Below are 22411 nucleotides of genomic sequence, written 5' to 3' on the forward strand. Positions count from 1 at the left end.
TCATTCCTTTGTTACACAAGAACATCAGAGCCAATATGGCGGCCCTAGTGAAAGCCGTGAGGCTTTCCGGAGCAGTAAAAAATGTGTCAATGTTTTTTAACAATTGTTCGGTGTCAGTTCTTTCTAACACCGTTATACCAACGACTTCTTTTATTCCAAGGTATTCAATAATATTTTCTTGCGAATCATGAATTCTTCTTTGTTTATTCAGTGAGGATTAGAGGGGAGAGGTTATGGCGACTGTTTTGAGGTTATGATGACACTTTTAAAATATATTATTGTTATTTTAACAATAATTGATTAATTAACCTTTGGTTGGCTTTACGGAGTCATATTTTATTATTGTAGTTTAATTTTATATCGTATTTTATTCACTTAACAATGAACATCAGTGTCAGGAATTTTTTTAATAAAAAACAATGAATCATTTTAAAATTACAATCACTGTCTTAATATTCAATCGCAGAGACATTTTCTCTTCATTTCTCACGTGTTAACATTTATTTTCAACTTTCAACATAAAAATATGTCCACAAGATTTTGTTTTACCGTTGTTGTTCACTGATGTAAATAATGTGTAAGTTCGTTCGGTATTTAAATTGTTAGGTCCATTATTAATTAATTCCGTAGTAATGATTTTTACAAATTAATTACAGCATATGTCTGCAAAATTCATATTCCACAAAACCACCCCCTCATCCCCTGATGGAGTTCTTTGATGATCCAAAAAACTGGGGCCAGAAAAATGTCAAAGTTGGACGCTCCTGGAAGCTGGATGAACTGAGAATTAAGAGCAATGAGGATCTTCACAAACTCTGGTATCTAATTTCGATTATTCTCTCAACTCCACAATCTAATTGTTCAGTAACAATTCAGGTACATTCTACTCAAAGAGAGGAATATGCTCATGACTATGGAGCATGCACACGCACAAGAGTGGGAATTGTTTCCAAATCCTGAGAGAGTTGATAAAGTGGAAGACAGTATGGAGAATCTGGAGAGAGTCGTGAGGGAAAGAAATCAGGCATATCATTATCTAGAGACTGGAGTACATGGAGAGAGGCCCGTGAAAACTGTTAATGATGAACTAGGTAATTTTTTCGTGTTTCTCTATACGTTAATTTGACGGTACCACGAAGTTAGTTTTTTTCATCGCAATTCCCTTCTAAATTTCGTAGATGTTAAAAGAGCAGGTGTGAATCGTACCTGATGTAAAAACGTTGTTAAATCTACTTTTTTATTGATCAAATATAATTTTTTAACTCTAGGTTTGAGACGCTGGTACCAGCTCCGTCAGCATGCAATCCCAAAATGGTTGAACTCCAGTTACCGGAATAAATACAAATTTTCCTACGGGGGTTACGCAGTGGCGAAATTCCTCAGGAAATTCCGGGAGAAGATTTGGATATGCAAACGCAGAGAGCGAAAGTCAGTATTTCCAGTTCACTCAAGGATGTTCGACACAATTACACCGATAACCCACATTTTTCAATTTTTTCTGGGAACTTAACAATTGCATTTCCACGGAAAAATCAAAAGAATATACAAAATATTTTTTTTCACGTCAATCCCATCGTAAATTCGTCAGAAAAATTTTTAAAAAGCCGCAATTCTTGCCCAAGAAGTGTAGAACATCCTCAACCTCCTCAACTCTCACCCAATTCCATTCATTAACATCCCCAAAAACACGATTATTCTTGCAGCCACCGACGAGCTATCGTGCGAAAGATATTCCGAAGATTTCCGAATGTGGATGTTGAGGCAGTTCGAGAGCAGTATCCGGACGTGGACGTCGACAAGGCCATGAAATGCAGACGATCAGCATCTCACTACGTACCCCTGGAGTCTGACGGTCTGCCTCAGTAACTCCCTTTCTTATCCCTCGTCGATCGCTTAAAAATTAAATTCCATTCTGGACAGAAGCAGCTGAATCCAAATCATCAAATAAATGTCAAAAAACCACCATTCAATGCTCCACAGTGTAAATAAAAATTTCAAGATAAAATTGCATTTTATTCACCTGACTAGCTTGTACAATTTATTTTGGTAACTATTTCACGTGATGTGATTATATCATTAAACTCAATTCTTCAATGAACCCTTTGGCTGCCGAAAATTGTGTTTTTATTGGCGTGAAAACGATAACACTCCAATGGCCAACTATTATAGAGCCGGAGTGGTCGTTCACACCAATTACTTTGTTCAAAACAAACGAGAAAAAAAAATAGTAAACAAAAAAATCCGAGCTTCAGCTGGAAATACACGTATGTCCACACAATTCATATAAATCACAATTGATCCAATATTTTAAATACCATAAAGTAATAACTTTTACGTGTAAATGGACTTTTTGTTTTCCATCACTACGCACTAACGCCTCTATCACAATTTTGCAACAGCTGCATTTTACCATTAATTTTCGTATCTCTTATTCACTGACTATTCACAAATTAATAACTGCTCTCATTGACCTAACACCGGAATAAAAAATAATTGATGTAAAAAATATAATGTAGACCTAGTATTAAAATAATATAACTGAACAAAATTATTGATGAGCAACGCAAGCATAACACTTCGCTTCAATAATAATTCATGAATACACGACACATATTGAAGCACCACAATTTTTTTTTACAATATATAATTTATCGTTAGACGCAATGATATTCATAGAAAAAGTGCACTCACTTCTCTGTGAATTTAACTGTATTAAAAAATACTAGAATAAACTTATTCACCATACCATGAAATAATCTAATTTCTGTAATGAAAATTAACCGACGAATTGTTTCACAATAACTGGTATAGCCCTTCGAATGATATAACACGATCAGATGCTATGCAATTTCATTAATATCTCGACACACTCTCTATTATGCTGATTATTGTAGACATCCATACAGTTATAATTCCCCCCTCAAATATCCAATGGAAAATTTCCATTGTTCAACAGTCTTTCCATCGTAAATTAACTTAATCACGTTTATAAATTCTGTGAGAAAAAAAGAATGAAATTTAAGAGTACGAATATATATTAATATTGCCCCCTGACTTAATATTCTTTATTCTTTCATCTTTCTACCACTCCTTCTACCGGCTTGAGTAAATAATATTCTCCGTAATCTCGGGGCTTCATATATTTTTATTTCACTTTAAATCCCCTCTGCAAATGACTATATATTGCACCAGTTTCGCATTCAAATATATATATATCTACGTCGTAACTATGAGATCAGAAGAGTCCCAGTATTTTCTCCCTCTTTTAACTCCAAAATAAATTAATTTCGTTTTTAAATCGCGATTGTTAGAAATAAAGAGAATTAAGCCACTCATTATTTTTTATATGATTGGGAATGAGCTCCACTGATATGCTAACGCGTGTGGAGAGAGTCCGGGGCCCTCCACAATCTCGATAAATCATATAGCGCTTACTGGATTTTAATGGTTAATTTATTGCTGGAGCGATTGTGGTAATTCAATCGAATCAATCGTGCGATACTGGCAATAAGTGTTTCCAGGCGTGCTCGAGATCTTTACTTGCATCTGAGCATCTTCGGTGGAGTTTGTTCTCCGGTGGAAGAGTTACCATGGGAAATTCACCCTGTGGGTTAATAAAAATTCATCTCGAGTTTTTACTCCAGTAGATTAACTTAATGCTGTCATATTAGCGCACATTGCTGCAAATGAAAAGGAAATAGGGCGTTTTTCCTTGGTCATTTGCAATGCTGGGGATGATTTATAATTTTAGGAAGTGGGGAATGAAATCTCGAGTGTCATTGATAGAGGAAATAACTGTTATTTTTTTGGGGAGGAGAACGCGAAAAAAATAATGGAGATTGAAAACTTACTTGAATTATTCCACAGAAATTATGAAATTTTGATTTAATCCCGCGTAATCATTAAAAAATAATTTTTCAATTATTAAATTCCACAGAAAACGGTCTTCAACATTTCCGAAATCTGTGAATATCGTCCAAAAATAAAAAATACACGAAATTTCATGAAATAAATCTTCAAACGTGTCTCGATTGGAAAAAATTACTCTAATTAACTAACAAATAGATATAAATATTACTCACCAAATTCGCGTCAGCCCAAAGTGTTTCTAAAACCTCTCGAAAGGCGCAAAGTTCCGTGTAATTCGTAAAATAAATCACCCAATCACCGCTGCTCTCATGCACCTCCCGACAAGCAAATTCCTTTAAAAAAAAATGAGAAACCACTAACTAATGATATTCTACGTGCCTATAAATCGAGCACAACCGTCCAAAATCCCATCATCAGCCCCCATCAACGTATCGTCCCCGTTTGTCCCCTGAAAACCATCAATATAATCCCCAAATAAATCCACTCACCAAAATACACCAGGACTGTTGGGCCAGTGGTACCCTAAAAGCTGTAAGATCCTCAACACAAGCACACGACAGTGTCTGTCCCCTCTGTACCCCGGGGAACACCTCCTTCATAGCAACAAGATGATTCGTCGTGGCGATGAGGCTACATGGCATGGGGCTGCTAATCTCATTGGTGTCAAAAAGTCCCGAGGCACTCTGGACAAAGCTCTGGAGCCACTCACTGGCAACATATTCATCAGGTGCAGCAAACTGAAAGGACTTATTAGGTTTGAGTAGTATTTCAAACGTATGAGGCCTGTGTGAATTTGGAATACGTCTGCAACCCTGACACAATCCACCCTTGAGTGGTATAGCACGTTTGGGTAATCTCTGACACGAATCAGTGAACATGTAAACAACACCACCTTTGAGAACAAAATATCCCGCCTCCCAGGCATTGGTTGGTGCATTAGGATGTGCCTGATACGAATGTGGTCTGAACATAAGATCTCCCTCTTTGGTTGGACCACATGGTGTGCTCGGTGGTGATATATGATCGTCCTCCATGTAAATTAAACTGTAATGTTCAATTTTTTCATCACAATGTACAGCTGTTTCAGTTAATATCGAGTGCCTCAGGGTGTGCATATCATCGTAATTCAATTCCTTGACAGCTGGTAAACGTGGCTTAGAGGGTGACCTTCTCATTGCCATTTCCAAATGTGATATCAGTTCAGATGTCGTCTGTGAACTGCCTGTTGAGAACAAATACTGCATCTCGTAATCGGCATTTGATATCAATATCGTTTGTGCATTAGGTCCGATCATAATAACATCAAGTTCGTTGTAGGGTATGACAAACTGATTGCTGTAGCTGTTGTCACCCTTTGTACCAGTCAAGTACAGAGTTTTGTCGGTCAAGAGGGCGAGCATTGGTTTACTGTCGCCATTATTCATGTACGAGCTACGAATTTTGTAGACTTTGTACAATTCTTCAGTTTTATCTCTGTAAATGTGACGTTTGAATACTTCACGAAGTTTTAGACTGATTTTTTCACCACTGAAATCCTGTTTCTCAGCGACAATATTGTCCTGTATTTCCTTTTCCAAATTGTCGTTAAAATCTTTGAATGTATCGTAATCGGCCTTCGCACCTTTGATGTAGAGTGTACTAGGCTTCAGCGATTTTTTGCTCTTTTTTATCTCAAATTTACGTTCTGTTATCGATCGTAAAAATCGACTCAGTAATGATGTACTCGAGGTAGCGGGACGCATTGTTGATATTCCCAATCTGCCACTGTCACTTGGCAGTACAGACGTCACGTTTCGCTTCTTCAGGGGCGATGCCAAGTGACGAGAGCCTCGACGTTCCTCAAGATCAGTCGATGTTGTCATGCTGTCGACGTCAGACCAATCACTCGAGCTGTATTTCGAGTTTCGTGGTGGTGTTGGGCTCTCGACATCCACTGGAGGATCTTCAATAATGTAACCACATTTTTTCTCGACAATGTACGCCTCCTGTGCCTCATTCTCCTCAAGTTCAATCTCCATTTTGGGTTTGAAATTTTTTCCAGGATCCTCCTGTCCCTCTGGCACTCCTCGTTCTGACATCGACGGTCCGCACGTGCACCGAGAGTTCTTCTGACAGATGGCACGATCGCAGATCTTCCCCAGTGATTTACAACCATAATCACTGTCCAGGACACTCCCCGAGGACGACGAGTAGTAATCAGAGTTGACCTTTCTAGTGCTGCTGGTTTTTTCAATGTACGGAGAGTCTCCATTACCACACCAGCTGTATCTTCCCCTCTGGGCATCCCTCTTCTGCACTGAATTCGGGGAGACAAAGCTCACGGAGAAGTCAGCAAAATTCTCGTCGTCATCGAGCTTCATCGTCTTGAAGATGTCCTCGTGAAAGCTCACGCGTTTCTTCGTCTCACCTCGTTTTTTCTTCCTCTGGCGACGTTGCACAACTGCCTCAGAACCCGATGACGATAGAATACTCGTGTCTGTCATGTTTATTGTGTTCAGAATGCTGTAGGGGGTCTCCGTGCAACAATCGCAGTCTGATATTGTCATGCTGAGCTCCAGGAGATTTGTGTCGTTGTTGATGACGTATGAATTACGTGAATCGACGGTCTTCTTGAAGCTGTAACCGTCGGCGTAGTAACTACTCCGTTTAGTGTAATCCTTTGACGAATTTTCAATGTCATTGTTGACTTTGTCAAGACGGGATTCCTCCAAACTTTTGCTGTAAATGTTGTAATCCTTCAGTGTGTCCAAACTCGAACAGTTTAACTCGTTATCATCCATCTTCGTCGTTATATTCTGATTAGCAATATCACTCTTTGTCATTCCCGAATGTTGAAACTTGGATTTCAGGGAGGGTGAGTGAACCGGAGTTTTACCATCCTCACTTGAATCACTCGAGGAGAACGAACGATCCAAGTTTTTATTGTCTTGGGGGCATGACATTATTGATTTGTATTTTGGTGTACGGTATTTTGGAATGTTGTTAATGGAGTAATCCTCCTCTTTGTAACTGCTTGCGTCTGTTTCGTTTGCACCCTCTATGTCACTGTCAAGGGCTACACCGGAGTCACCTGGTGATGCTAGGCTTGAGGTGACGCTGGAGGAACGCAGGTGGAGGGATAGGGCTGTTCCTGAGGGAGATCCACTCATCGGACGCTGGGGCATATAGTTGCAGATATCCAGGTATGTTACGTCCTGAAAAAAATAATTGAGTTTGTCGGGTTGATTTGACTGATTGGATTATTCGTAAATTTGTTACTCATTCACGTTAATTAATTCATTTTTATCCGTTCGACATTGGCACTGGCAAATGTGAGATGTGAAGGGCTCAAGCAAATATTGATTCGTCTCACTGCAGTCTGTTTATCAGCGAAAAGGAATAAACGAATGAGAATAACTGATTCTTTCATTACTCAGTCAATTGATTTATTTGTAAAACAGGGTATGAACAACTGTTGCTCAAATCGAAAGTTCAATTCCTCTCATAAACGATATGAAGGAATTATTTATTAAAACTTGTTATTCATTCCGATGAAAAACAGATAAATTTTTATATATTCGACATTGATGGTCGCAAATGCGAGATGTGAAGGCCTGAAAATATTGATTGGTCTCAATACATTATTTTCATCACTGAAAAAGAGAATGGAGAGATTGGAATATTTTGTTTCTTTTATAATTCAACGCGACAGTCAGTGATGAGGGAGAACAAATTCGAAAAAAAAAACTTGTGATATTTTTATCACTCCCTTCAATGAACTCAACTCGAGATTTTCCACAGCTGATCGTTGGTGTTTTTGTATAAAAAATAAGAGAGAGAGAGAGAGTGGTTAACAATCTGGACAGTTGGCTTGAGTGAACTCGTGACCTTTCGTAACATTAAAAACAAGCGTATCAGTGTATTATGGATGCATTTAATGGGATGTTCTTTTATTCGATGACGATAATTGTAACTACGGGGTGATATTGGCATTCGAGGGAGATAGTAAATTGACTGGGGTCCTTTGATCTTTTATGGTCCACGAGGTTTTCTTTTTTACAATTGTATGGAAATATCGACGGAAAATACACGCATCAGTGCGATGTTATTCAATGAAATCGCTTTAATTCATTTTACATTTTTCCGGCGGTTTTTTTTTTCACTCTCAAAGGACGGAAATAAACTGACTCGAATTTATTATAACTTTTGTGATAAGCCAAGCGTGTCGAACGTGTTTACAGCTGGGCTCGTTTGAGACGGGAAAGAAATTGGAGATGGGAAAAGAAGAGGTGACCGAAGATTGATAAAAATTTATCGATATGTGTCGTAAGATTTATCCTCTTTTTTGCGTGCTGTTGAATTTAAAATCTTGAAGAGGCAGGAAAATGATATTACGAATATCGTTTTACGAAATTATTTATGAGGAATGATCGTGAATAGTCCTTCAAAATTTATTTATTTCTTCCCAGTTTTTATAGTACGGTATTGTAAATAATAAATAAAATAATTAGAGAGTATCATTTAATTAAAAATTAAATGATATAACAATAATAATGGAATTTTATGAAAATATAAAACAATAAAATATTCTAAAAAACATTCTCAAGGCTCAAATCGAACGTATAATTTACTCTAAAAAATGCTCTCACCAATTGAAGAGTGAAAGAAACATTCTCTAGGCCAGCTAGGAGATTAATCAATTGATGGGTCTTGTCAGCGTCCCGTACAAGAGCATGAGGAAAATACTGCTTCTTCAGAGTGACTGTATCCCTCAAGAAACAAGCCAAGTAGCTCTCAAAACTTCCCTCACTCAGAGTGTGATAGAGCCAGGCTCGTCCTGAAGGCAAATATCAAGCAGAAAATATTAATTCAAATTCATAAATTAATTTGTGAAATTAATTTTGACATAGACTGTCATTAATCGACAGTGCTTCACCTTTGCCAATCGATGTTAAGACACTTTGCAATGCATGAATCACAACAATTGTGTCCTGGTGGCTGAGCTCACGCACTGTTCCCCAATATCCGTGTCTCTCGACTCGTAATCCGTGGCGCAGGGCACGATCCAGCCAGTACACGAGCCAGGAATCGCCGTCCAACACCACTGAGCCATGGAGACTCTGGGCGTACACCTGAAAGAGTAAAAAGGGTGATTATTTTTTACTCGTCAATAATTTTTTTCGCTTATGATAAGAGTCCGTTAGAGTTGTCAGTATTAATTGAGATGTTTATTCGGGTTCGGAGGCGGGTCATTACGTTCTCCAGGAAAATTCAGAGTTCTGATGCTGGAGATTGTGGAGGATTTTATTGAATTTTCGAATGGTTTGGTGAGTAATTGAATTGAGAAGATATTTAATTTAAAATTATGCTGAGTTTGTCGCACATTATTTTGTGATGATAATAAGAGAGAATGGAACTATTATTTCGAGTGGTCAACAATTCTTTGATAGAAAAATTATAAAATTATAAGGAATGTATGAATTACCTGGGAAATGAATTAAATCGACAATTAAAGACGGGTTTAAAGGGGAATTCGAATGATGAAATAAAATTTTTCATTTGTCAGTTGGCTCGGCACGACTTTTGTCCAATTGATAATTTTTTAATTAGTTTAAGAGACATTTCTGATATAAAAAATACACAGTCACTGCTGTTAATGAGTAATTAAATTCAAGTGAGTGATGAATTTATCTGGAGAAACGAAGAATTGATAAAGTTCAGAACTGAAAATGTTAGGAACAGTTTAGAGGATAAAACCTTCAGGAGCTCTTGATAGTTACAATTTTAATGATCGAATGACATTTAATTTTCTTCAACAATTAAATGTAAAGAAATCAGGAATTAATTTCCTGGAATTAATTTAGCTTGAAAACATTTTCCAATAACAAAAAATGAGGTCTATAACCCTCTCCAAAATCAATGCCTCCAATTTCGCAGAATATCTCACTAATTGAATAGACATTGCAATTATCGAAAATCGATACCGAATTCCAAAACCCCTTCCCCAAAAATAATGACCCCATAATGATGAAAAATCAAACAATGAGAATCTTCGAGGCTCTCCGTGAATTTAACACAAACAGTGTAAATTATTTGCAGTAATAAAAAAAGAGAAAACATGTCTTATATAAGAACTATCAGAAAGTAAAAGCTACGAATTAAAAACAACAGCATTAATTCCAACGAAATTAAAAAAACTAGTATTTAAAGTCAGTTGGCTTGACCAAAGGAAGATGGACTGATTGAAGATTATGGAATCATTAGAAGAATAATAATTAAATGCGAGTAATCAAATTAACGACTAAAGACTCGACAAATAAATAAATAAATGAATGAAACCGATTTCTCCCAAATAAACTATGGAATATTTTACAATAATTACTTCGATAAAAGGAAGAAAAGGGCTGGAATATTACTCTTTCGCCGTGAGACGATTTTAACAATAATAATTGAAGAAAATTAATGCAAAAAATGGCGCATTCACTGCTGTTGAACTACATCAGTAATTACCAAAAATTCGTCTCTCACTCAGCAAATCTCCCTTCCGAGCCCTAAATTCGTGAGTAGAAAATTCCCAGAATGATTAATCCAAAGGGAACCGACCAAAATAGACTGACAACTGTCAGCTGATTGTCAGTCCCTCGAAGAAGAGCTGTTGATCGATGAATCACGCAATAAGAGTCAGAAACAAGAGTCCAATCCCTCAGAAAACTCCAGACATCACTTCACCCATCGCAATGAGCCATTCAATAGCCCCAAAATCTCCCAAATAAATTAACAAAATAACATTCCAAAAACATTAACTGGACGAAAGGGCACAAAAATTGTCGATTCTAATTCTCTAAGAGCTGCACTGCAGAATTAAAACCCCTTCACACATTTCCACTCACTATTGTGACGTAGAATCTGCACCTGTGTGATGTACATGAACACGGCCTTGACGACAAATACATGAGAAAGTGAGGAAATGCATGAGTTACTCACCAATTTCACAGCTTTGGTGAGCTCCTGGAGGATTCTACCCTTCGACAACACCTTGTCCGTGCACATATCCATGTCTTCCCTCGACGGCATTATCTCCTTCATATTCACATGTTGATATCCACGAAATAACGATAATTTACCTAATAAATTCGTTAATTTACACGAGTTTGATGGTACAACGGGCACGTCCTGTCTCGACGGCGTCGCACTGCCGCAGCTCGGGGGCCGGTGCATTGATTTTATTGGTGCGCAAGTCAGGCGGGATTATTCGAACGATCAGATGTCTCCTCCGTAATAAGTCTGACCATTATTTAGCGGACTCGCTGGTTTAAACGTGGTCAGTGACGTTTCCTTGTCATGATAAATATTTTGCGATGAGAAAAGTTGGATTTATCGGGGGAAATTCAGTGACACGACTGTGACCCGGAGCACTGGGGGGGCCTCGATGATTGTTCAACGGCCATTTGAGTTCTTGTGGGGTGAATTATTGTCAGTTTCGATCGTCGGTTTGGGGGGATTTATTTTGGAAATATTATGGAATGAATAGGTGTGTAAAAAAAAAATTGAAAAAAGCTTTTTTTGCATTTTTGGAGCGAGTAAAAAATCGCTGGCCGATTATATTTATTTTCCAGATATTTTCGTTCAGTTTTTTTGCTAAAAATGTCAAAAGATGATTATAATTAGTGTGTGTATCATCGTGGAATGTATGCATCTCATTCCCGAGGTGAAAGAACAATTAACAAAAGCTCCAAATTATTTAAATCGCTCGGTTGAACGCCTCAGGCTGTAATCAACTCGAGGAGACTCTTGTCAACACACAAAATGGCTTTTTCACATTTTTCCATTTTCCTGGACAAGTGACGAGGGGGTTAATTAACGTAGGGTGGTTCATCGAGGTCTTTTTGTTATAAAAAAATATTTATTTCGATTAATTACATCAATTGAAGTTCCGCACAAATTCAAGATCCCGACTGACATTTGTTCCTTCAAAAAATGTCAAATATCCATCGATTCGTTCTCCAATGGATCAATAAAACGCCGATCTGCGAAGATCCTGCGATGTGAATCAACACCACAGGTGGAAAGAAATCAGGTGAGTAGAACACTCGTCCCATTTTCCCATTTCTAAATTTAATTTCATTAACAAATTCATCAGCCGTCCCAAAATAACCATTCGAAACCGTTTAAAACCCGCGAAAGCCCTCTTGCGCCATCTGTCAACCCCTCCCCCAACTAGTCCACCCCATCTCCCGCACATCCCATTCCCACCCGTCGGTAAAAATCCCCCCAAAATTTTTTTATTCAATTAAAAAAAATAAATAAATAAAAAAAGAAAAAAAACGCAATCCCACACTTATAACTCGCGAATGTATCTCTTCACGACACCCCCTCCCCCCCCAGTTCGAAATAACGGTATTTCATCTCTTAATAATGAAAAACTAATCAACGGAGATCGCTAAAGTGCGATATACCGTATCAAATAATTGAAAAACGTGAAAAAAAAATTCGTCCGAGTCTCAAAAACCTCATCTTCCACTTGTACCCGATAAAAAAAAATCCCAGACAATTGTTTGATACCGAAACAATGAATTGTTTCCCCAGTCGAGGCACAACAGGCTGACCCACATCGATAAATTCACAAGTTTAATATAAGTTGCCATTTATTTCTCCCCCTTTTCATGCCATTATACACCTAGAAACTGTTTCACGATACTCTTGGGTAGAGTGACCGCACATACGTTTAGTTTATAATATCTCGCTACCAGCTGCATGATTAACTCTATTAACAACTCACAAAGCGCGAAGCCGGTTATGGTACAACAGAAAGATCGCAGATCGCCTGGGGACTATTCATCTGACAAAGCGCCCTGGCTTGCTCATCCATGTATTCGGAATTTTTTTTTTTTTTTTAGTTCACACTCAACTCATCTAACCACCAGCATTAATTCTTTTGACACGTAAAACACTCGTTTTTTCTCGTTAAACTGTAAATTGGTCTCATGCTCTGTTATTTGCCGTTGCATGTACAACATTTTTGCTCTGGGTTTTTTTTTTTCTTTCCATTTTCAGCTCAAGCCCCATTTACCCTAAAAAGACGGTGAGACGTCACGTCCTGGTGCTTGGTAAGTGCGACAATTTGTCTCGTTCTGACGTTTTATTATATTAATTGCGTTGTGAGTGTGGGTTTAACGACATTCGGGGGGAAAGTCACTGGGGGGTGGTTAATCGATGACGAGAGGGGGGTCTGTGGGGTCACCGAGTGAGGGAAAAAAATTTTCGCGGAGATGTTTTTATTTATCAGAAACTCCCTACTGGCGATCAATTTTCACTGAATAATTCAACAGCTATTACGCTCCAATAGTTATCGACCAGCAGCTAAAACCGCTCAGTCAATGAAACCTCCCCCCCTCCCCCTTCCCGATCTAACAAGAAAAACTAACAAAGAAAAATCATCCGCTGCCGGATAACAGTACTCCCTAAATAGCTCTATTACGGACCCATAAACAGGGTAAAAGCCCATATTGTCTGCAACTAGCAATATTCCACGGGTCCCAGTAGTTCCCCCAATTGCAGTTGTTGTAAAAATGTTATGATGCCCAGTCGTTAAAAAATAATTCACCGAGAAATCAAATTTCCTTGGTAAACTCGACGGCAAATAAATTTTCCCCCTTTGAAGCATACGATAAAACCAGAACGTTACTATTACAATAATCAATTACGTTCTTATCTCGTAAACAACACAGAGATAAAAATACAATAAAAATTTACTAGAAAAAAAAATGTCTCCAAGCGTCATTTTTCATAAGTATATAAAATAAAATAACTCACCAGTTTCATAAAAATGGGGGAGAGTCGTCAATTTTTTTTTATTTCTCCTCATTTTTACCATATTTTCACTTCGCTGTTATTTTTACGTTAACGTTCTCTTTCGGAAGTATATAAAATAAATAATAACTCATGCGTTGCATAATAATTTTGGAATATCGTAATTTTTTTATGAAGAGGAGCAATTTTTTGGAGAATTTCGCGCCGTAAAATTTGTAAAGTTTTCTGATAATTTTCTATTGCAGATTCCACGAATTGTTCTGTCATTTTTACGGGGGATTTTTCCCCATGCGCCGGTGAATCACTCAGCCATCGCCTCATTTCTTCAATAATAATGCGCCGTGTGAATAACGACGTAATAATAAATAACGGAAAATGCATTAAAGAGAGCCGACCCACCAGTAGAACTAAATCGTCCGACTGAATCTCTCGTTAGGAAAATAATTATTCACCCCGCCATGTTGGGAGTTGAATAAAAAAAAAAAAGCGGAAGGAATCTGCCCCAACAACAATTACCCGGAGGGCTTGAAAAATCCACAATTAACGGAGGAACATTTCCCGAAAACAAAAAAAAAAATACCCACTTTCCACTTTCCCCTCATTTCACGCAATCAATTATTACCCGAAGCAATGTGCACCGTAAAATTAATTACAAACAGATAAATACTCGCTACATAATTAGAACCTCGTGAAATATAAATATCTGCAGATAATGCCGTTGGAAATCGTTTCCCTCGTAAAATTACGAAAAACAGATGCTCACGGAGGGAAAATGCGGAGCTGTTTTGACCCAGTGGTTTTAATAAATGCAAGTGAACACTTTTTTTTTATGGCACTAGAGCAGGGCACCCGTATTATTTTCAATACGTGTGAAAATACTAAAGCCATACTATTTTCCACTATAAAATTAATAATTCCAATAATTTTTCAAAACACTAATTAAATTGTCAAATAATTGAATTGCAATCGTGTGAATCCCCTGCGCTATTTCCTCCATTTTTTCTCCTTCTTTTTTATGTAAAAATACTATTACGCACTCTCCCACAGACATTTTTGACTTCACTATATAACAGTACTATATTATTTATTTATTATGTATTTTAACAGTACACAATGTACTTGACACACACTAGATTTTAAAAACTGAATTTTCCTGAGTCGTGCCATCGCCTTCACTCGAAACCCCATTATTTTTTATCGAAATCTGAATTCTATTCTGACACTTCACTATAATGCAGCAGATGACAGTGATAAGATATCACATTTTCAGATGTGACCCACCTGTTTCCCTCGCATGACAAATGCAGAAGTTCTCAAACAAGAAAAACTGTTTCTAAATTGAAAACTGTGTTTTGCCCCTGAGAAATACCACTTTCAAACAAAAAAAAAAAAACTAAATAAACAATTTTCCCACATTAATAAATTAATAATTCTCCCTCCAGACAATGAGACCTTCATTTCAATCAACTGAGAACTATTGTTTTCAACTGAATAACAGAAAAAATAAAATTCAAAGTTACGTTTGATATGAAACTTGTTAAATAGATTCGTTCTATTCAGATAAAGTATTTCTCGAAACGTTCGCATCATTTCCATTTGAAGAATTCTTTCTCCCTCCCCCCCAGCCGTCACAAACATTAAATATTTATCAGTGGAGACTCCATTAGGAAAGCGATACCTCTAAACGATAGTGTAAGAATTGATGTAATGTTTAGTAGTGGAAAATCAGTCAAAAGTGAAACGTGATATCTCTCTAGGATTTGAGTTTTGACGGTCAAACCATTTGACGGTATGCAATCGAAACGCATCGATTATTCGCGCCAACCGGTGGCTCCGTGAGACGAATGGATGATTTGAATGGGTTTTGGTACGTCTTCTGTGGCTGGTATAAAGCCAGTATTTCCATTACCAGATTCCCCCCAATCCCCAAATCAGTTTCGTCAAATTACCAGTGAAAGACGTGTAAAGGTTGCAATTAATTAAATTATAATAAATTAGTGTAGTAACGGAAGATGTAAAAATATTTTTGAGAACGGGGGACTAAAGTTGGGGTTTTGGGGTGATGAATTTTGAGAAGTGTGATAACGTCGTCATTTCGGAGAGGTGATGGACTCATTATAATTTGAAAATTTGGGAAAATGTAGTTTTTAGAGTTTTGGGTTCATTTGGTTGCGATTAGATTTTTTAGAAATTTTTTGGTTGAGAATTTGTTGGTGGGAAGGTTTTAGAATAAAAGGTTTGGGGGTGTTGGAGGAAGTTTAGTGTCAAAATGAATCTAGTGGTGGCTGGAAATAACTGTGCCATGTCACCAAGTCTAAGTGCGGAGATTACAACACTAATACAAGTTAATTAGATTTTTATGACGAATGATGAAAATTATTCATGAATTTTCTGAAAAGTGAAATGTTTAATGAGGTCGTCAAGGGCGAGATGGAAAAAATTATTATTCGGTTCAATATTCCCTTAATTAAACAATGCAATAAACAAAAATCTTCGTAAATTCGTTACAAGAACAATTTTCAATTTTTTTTCAGTCTCACAAAAAGAAAAATTATCTAAATTACCGCGCGATCGTAAAAATGATTCGATCGTTTGAAAAAAGTTGTTCAATATCTCTCAAACAGCTGAATAATTATAACTATCTGATTGACAAGTTCAACCGAATGACGCAGTAATTTTTCACGAACGAAAACATCAAAATCCGATTTACCAAACGCTACGGTAATTTCTGACTTTTTCGTTCCTGCAAATTTCCTCATTTTCCCTGAATTATTTCTCACGCCGAGATAATAACGCAAATATTATCGTTAATTCACCGCGAGTAAAGCTTTATCGTTGGGTTTGCATAATCGCCGAGACCATCTAGAATTAATATTTCGTAATAGTCAGTTATTTTAGGCGGCGGTTATTCACTCCGAGTGCTGGTATGCCCGGAAAATTAAATGTCTCCTGTTATTTTTCGCGAGTAATTCAATGACCTTTGGAGTGAAAAAAGAAAGACTCGCGATATTTGTCCCGTGATTTTTATTGGCAAATTGAAGGGGAAAATGTCAGGGGAATTTTCCATCGCAGAGAAATCACTGACCTTTTCCTTCAATTTTCTATTTTCATTCTTTTCCGCGTGAACATTTGTATCTCCACTGGCTATTCTCACTGGTGATAAATGAATTGTTGCTTTTTACGACGCAATTATTATCGATGACGTGCAAAATATTGCAAAATTTTCGGTAGCAGATGAATCAACGACCTTTTTCACATGTTCATCGCTGGAAAACGTAATGATTCAATTATTCCCCCGAAAATTGGGGGGAAAAATTGCGTTAAAAATGAGTGTTTTATGGGGTAATTATCATGAGCGTTCACGGAATGTCACGATTTTTGCCGGATAATTAACGGGAAAATGTCAGTTCGCGAATCAATGAAATCTGCGATTTTTTTTTCTAAATTTTACGCGAAAATCGACTCATCAATAAAAAATCAAATACCAGCGCAGGAATTTTTCTCTTTCCCCCTCTTCATGCACCTCGATAACACTTTCAAACGATTAAATAACGTAATTAGTCAGCAATTAGCGCCAAATGCACTCTGAGCGACAAAATAACGTGTTAAATAATCGGAAAATTCTAACTATTAAAATCTAACTCCGTTGCCATTCCGATCAATTGAATATTCATTTTCCATTTCTATAAACGACTCGTCCAGGCGCGTTATGAAATAGACCTTCCTGATCATGTATGCGACAAAACGGTAAAATAACCCGTTACCAGAGAGATCATCTGATTCCCCTTGACGGGTGTTAATTGACGTTCACTTTCAAATTCTTTAATGTCGAAGGAAAAATTCTTGACGGCTACTTCTCCCCTTTTCACGGCCATAATTTATGTAATTGTATATTAATAAATCCGTCTGTTGCATCACATAATCATAATCATAATCATATTCACATTTAACTGAAAAAAATGCCTTTATTCAGACGCAAAAAAGAATTTAATCTGTCATTTATCATTTAAAACGCGAACATTAGGAGATGTGTTGGTATCTTTCATCAGGACCATCATCTTATTTTATGTTATCTAATTACTCCACGAAGATAAATATACATTATTACCGAATATTTATTTATTTGAGAGGAGTATTCAGCAGGGAAGTGGTAAATTGTCAAGTTGACTCATCTCAGGGTCCAGTTTGCGGAGCAATAACTCTGAATCTAAGCGAAATAGCTGAATTTTTGTTATAACATTTATTGTAGAACTCATTCTGCTCTACAAAAAACGTTGTAACAATTTTTTTCTATCTGCATTAGATTTCAAGATATTCATGAAAAAGTGGTCGGCAGTTACGAGTGGTGCATAAGCCATTACCACTTCGCTGGTTATATTTTCAAATAAATTAAGTAAATAATAAATTTAGTGCATGAGATGAATATACTTAAGGCAAGTCAATTAAAAATTCCACCGAAATATGATTTGCGAATTTTTTCGCAGCACTCATCTCCTTAATTATATAAAATACGGTGACATAATTTAACGAGATAAACTCACTCAGTCTACCGGAAATAATCTGTTTTCCCAATTTTTCCACTCCCCCTGTATTTCCAAGGATTGCGACGTAATTATTCCATTAGTAAAAAATTTCCTATTTTAATCTCCCCACCGGGATAAAAACAGAAATGGAGGGAAAGAAGTTTGAAGCAGAAAACATTATGCAGTTCGCAGTAAAACTGGTTAAAAAAAATATTTCATTCGGCTTCAGAGCGGGCTTTAAAAAAAAAATGAAAAAGGAGAAACTGAACACGTGATAATGGAATTCTTGAACGAAATTTTCCGAAGTTTTCTTCCTTTTTTTTTCACTCTGTATTGCTATAAATTCATGAGGTGGAGAGAAATCTAAACTGCAGCCTCGAACTTACAGTGTAACACGGGGGCAGGGCCAACAATTTTTATTAAAACTTCTTGTCCGCCATATCGTGAACTGCTGGCGTGTTAAAATCACGTAGTTAAAAGTTTTATCACCATATGGGTTTACAATAAGCGCGAGTTTCTGTCATTCGCATTATCTCGGTTTAGTTTTTCTTGAGTAGTTAGTTTTTAATGTCACAGACACGTACTACAGTTGAAAATTGTTTTTCGGGGGATTTGTGTTTACCGGAATTTTCAATTAATTTATTTAATTGAAATATAATTTGATTGAATTTTCAATTAATTTATTTTCCTTGAAAATTGAATTGAATTTTCAATTAATGTATTTAATTAAAAATTGAACTTTGATTGAACTTTCAATTAATTTATTTAATTGAGAATTGAATTAAATTTCCAATTAATTGATTTAATTGAAAATTTAGAGAATTGTGTGTAGTAATAAGTTGGAAAATTCAAGAAAATTAGAAAAGGTAATTTTATTTATCTCGCTTTTGGCTGAATTATCTCGGAAAACATTAAAAAACGATAAAATTAAAGGGAAAATCTTCACAAATCTTCTTATTTTTTATGGGGAATTTGTTATGACCTTCGAGGAACTGCCCTTCGATGGAGAATCTCAATCCAACGTGTACCAGAATTTTCATATGATTCGATGTATACGTGAGACATGAGGTTAGAGACATTACCGTGCGTTTATCGAAAGTGAAACCTCAAAGGTCACGCCCAAAAGTCGAATACAATCACGTGCATGTGTGTTGGTCTGTCGCTTTTGTCCCTCGTGAGACCTTGGTGACTTTCCCTTGCAATTATGGGTGAAGTGGTTGATGTTTTTTTGCGATGGTGCAGTGTGATTAATATTTGGATCGAGGCTTTTAACGCCCAGCAAGTTTTTGATGGAGATTTTATTTATCGATAGGTCTAACGTTACTCGGAAATCGAAACCGTGAATTTGCAGAAGAAGTAAATATATTCCCGCATATCCAATTGACTGAAAATTCAAGAGAATTTTCGAGTAACTGCGCAATTATTGATAGAAATTAAAAAAAAAAATCGCCAATTTTTTCTCAATTCTTTGGAAATAATTTTCCCCCAAAAATTGGAAATAATTTTACTGCAAATTCCATTTTAACTCAGACTTTTAACAAATTTTCAGGAAAATCAAAATTCACAATTTATTGTGCAACTACAAGATCCAGTAATGATTTAACTAATTAATTAATTAATTAAATAGCTTAACAGAATTTTTAGAATTAACCTTTAAATTCCCCAAAAAATTCCAATTTCTTCCCGTCCTCGCATCACCGAAATAAAAATCGTCTGAATCTGACAACCCAATCCCTGAAATTTCCAACTTTTCCTCACCATTCTATCGTAATTCACTGTCTCACCGTGCAATGTACCCCGCAAACGATTAAAATCAAGAAATTGCATTCAACCCACAACACAATCTCCCGCAAGCCCTCTCTTTATTGTCACGTCTCTTTCACCGGTGGCCACAATGAAAACAATAAATTTTTCGTCCGCAGAAGAAAGGGAGTAATAAAGAAAGTAAAAATGAAATCCGCGAACGTAACGCGTGAATTAACAACGGAATCCTTAATCCCACGGTAAAGCCCTTTACCAAAAAAAAAAATTGAAAGCGTGAAAATGAAAAAAAAAAACGCAAAAATATATTCCGCCACGAGAATTAAGGTGGATTAAGCATCAACGTTTGATTCAAGTTTTCACGGTTTTATTACTTTTTTGAATTTTAATCCGTGAGTAAAACAGCTTTGGTAGACCATGAGCAATGGCCAACAGTCGGCCAACATTCCGCCAACTATCGGCCAAACCTCGGCCCAATGTCGGCAATGCCCGACTGCACACCAGGGAAATGCGTTAATTGTTCGGGGAAAATCCTAGGAGGCGAACTCAACTGATGGTACACTTGGATGCGCCTGTTCATTAATTAACAGTCCCCGTCTGTGCGACTGGTTTCCGTTCAGTTCATCAGGATTAACAATTCGAATCAGCTGGTCGTGTAACCACTCGCTGGTTGAAAATAGCATTAGGCCATTGTAACCACCTTCAAGGATACAGACACCGACAATTTGCGGTCATCCTCTTTTACGTGTCAACTTTAGTACACAGGATTGCCATGACATCCACAGAAGGTGCGTCGAAGAGACACTGATAATTGTGACTAAGTAGTGATGAATAATGCATTGATTTTTCAGGGAGATTATGTGCCTTGGAATTTAATAAATTCATTATTTATTTTTTATCGGGACTTTATTGTGTGCACTGACGTTGAAAATATTGAAGAATTATTGCGTAATGGAGGTAATTGTCGTTGAGCAATGAGCACGGGAGTATTGTGGACAACAGATGGTCTCGGTCGATGACGGATAATTAAATGTCTTTGATAATTATGAAGAAAAATATAGAAATCTTCTCGAGGGGTTTTTGAAATATCTTTTGGAAGTCGTTGGATTTTTTAATCGAAAGATTTTTGAAAATTAAAGTGTTTCTGAAGAATTTGTCACCAGGAAGGTCTTCAGGTCTTCGTTTGAGGACTTTTCATCCTCGAAAATTTACCAGTCATTTTTTTGTAATTTAATTATTCAGTTTTTGGTGGAAAATTGAACGGAAGAGGGGGAAAAATTGGCGGAACGTGTTCAGGAATTTATGATTAATGGGAAATTGGAATGCCAGCATGAAAATTTCAGTGAAATTCGAACAGTGAAGGCAATCGCCATTGAGCAATAGCCACAGGAGAATGACGGACAGGGAGATGAATCCAGTGGCCGAGTGATAATTACAGGTCTTCGATAATTATGAGTCTGTCTCGAAAACTAGCGGCTTTCCAGGGTAATGACAATGTTCTGTTTGTGGGTAATTCTCGAGGTGACAGCCTTAAAAAATTAGCTATTGAAAATTTCCCTCGATCAAAGATCTGCCGATGACTCAACAAAATTAATTGAAAGCTTTCCCCAGGACCTCTCCATAACGTTCCCCAACATTTTTCGAAGATCTCCAGTCGCCAAAAATTGCAAATCCCCCCAAAAAAACCTCAATCATCAATCAATTACAAATTTCAAGTGGTTCAACCCAAAATATTTCTCTTCATGAAATTCTCCATCAAAAAAAAAAAATCGCAAACTGCAAAAATACCCAAAAATCTTCCATTACAAAATTTCACTTAACGACATATCCTTTTCCAATCAATTCCCCAGCTCCCAATACCCCTCAATCAATTCTCACCCCCACAAATCCCATTTACCCCTCGAAACTCCTCGTTTTCTCCTCCCAATAAGGAAATAAATACGCAAAAAAGTCCATTTGATCTCCGTACCCGCAAATAACGAATTGTTCCCCAGTCCGTGAACAATTCCTCAACAATACCGCAATGTTTTTGTGTCACTCTTCACTCCACCACATAATGAAACTGAATTAATAACAATACCTCACCCGCAATCCCGTCCAACTAAACTCAACTTGTGCCAATCGTGGCCAGTTGATACCTCATTTACCCGCAATTACGTTGTCACGTCTATCAGGCCCAATTGCCCCCCCCCCTCCTCCTACCCCTCACCCCATCTTCCAGTCGGTCGCCTTTTTTTATTATTCCTGAGTAGAACCTTTTCATCATTTTTATAAAAATGCTTTTTCAATTCTTCAGTATTCACCGAGTCGCTTTGAAGTTGCGGAAACATCTGACCTTTTGCCTCTTCAACTTTAAACCGAGGTCTTCTCCCCACGGACCAGGTTTTTTTTTTTTTTTTCGTCTTTCTTATTTCTCTCCTGTCTCTCTCCTGTTTCAATCGTTTTTTTTTCATCCCCCCCCTCCCTCA

At 37.1% G+C, this 22411-nt stretch overlaps 3 protein-coding genes across 6 annotated transcripts in view; 2 read left to right on the forward strand and 1 right to left on the reverse strand.

Annotated features, from left to right (window-relative positions):
* Positions 1 to 2005, forward strand: LOC135168214 (large ribosomal subunit protein uL29m). Its single transcript, XM_064132190.1, has 5 exons — positions 1 to 160; positions 657 to 818; positions 877 to 1091; positions 1269 to 1428; positions 1704 to 2005. Exons 1-5 carry the CDS (start codon positions 36 to 38, stop codon positions 1864 to 1866), a joined length of 825 nt encoding a protein of 274 aa, XP_063988260.1. The 5' UTR covers positions 1 to 35; the 3' UTR covers positions 1867 to 2005.
* Positions 1993 to 11215, reverse strand: LOC135168197 (pleckstrin homology domain-containing family M member 2). Its single transcript, XM_064132156.1, has 6 exons — positions 10834 to 11215; positions 8786 to 8981; positions 8499 to 8686; positions 4359 to 7064; positions 4083 to 4202; positions 1993 to 3604 (listed from the first exon to the last, which is right to left on the reverse strand). Exons 1-6 carry the CDS (start codon positions 11065 to 11067, stop codon positions 3488 to 3490), a joined length of 3561 nt encoding a protein of 1186 aa, XP_063988226.1. The 5' UTR covers positions 11068 to 11215; the 3' UTR covers positions 1993 to 3487.
* The window catches only part of LOC135168204 (uncharacterized), a 23741-nt gene continuing 10187 nt past the window's right edge, over positions 8858 to 22411 (forward strand). Inside the window, exons 1-2 of one of the 4 annotated variants that reach the window (XM_064132166.1) lie at positions 8858 to 8998; positions 9094 to 9176. The gene's annotated coding sequence lies outside the window, so the exon portion shown is untranslated. Of the gene's footprint in view, positions 8999 to 9093; positions 9177 to 11360; positions 11927 to 12272; positions 12957 to 15370; positions 15527 to 22411 lie in introns of those variants that run through there. The other 3 variants (XM_064132165.1, XM_064132172.1, XM_064132169.1) reach the window with 3 other exon arrangements.

This window comes from Diachasmimorpha longicaudata, chromosome 12, assembly GCF_034640455.1.
Source record: "Diachasmimorpha longicaudata isolate KC_UGA_2023 chromosome 12, iyDiaLong2, whole genome shotgun sequence".
NCBI lineage: Eukaryota > Metazoa > Arthropoda > Insecta > Hymenoptera > Braconidae > Diachasmimorpha > Diachasmimorpha longicaudata.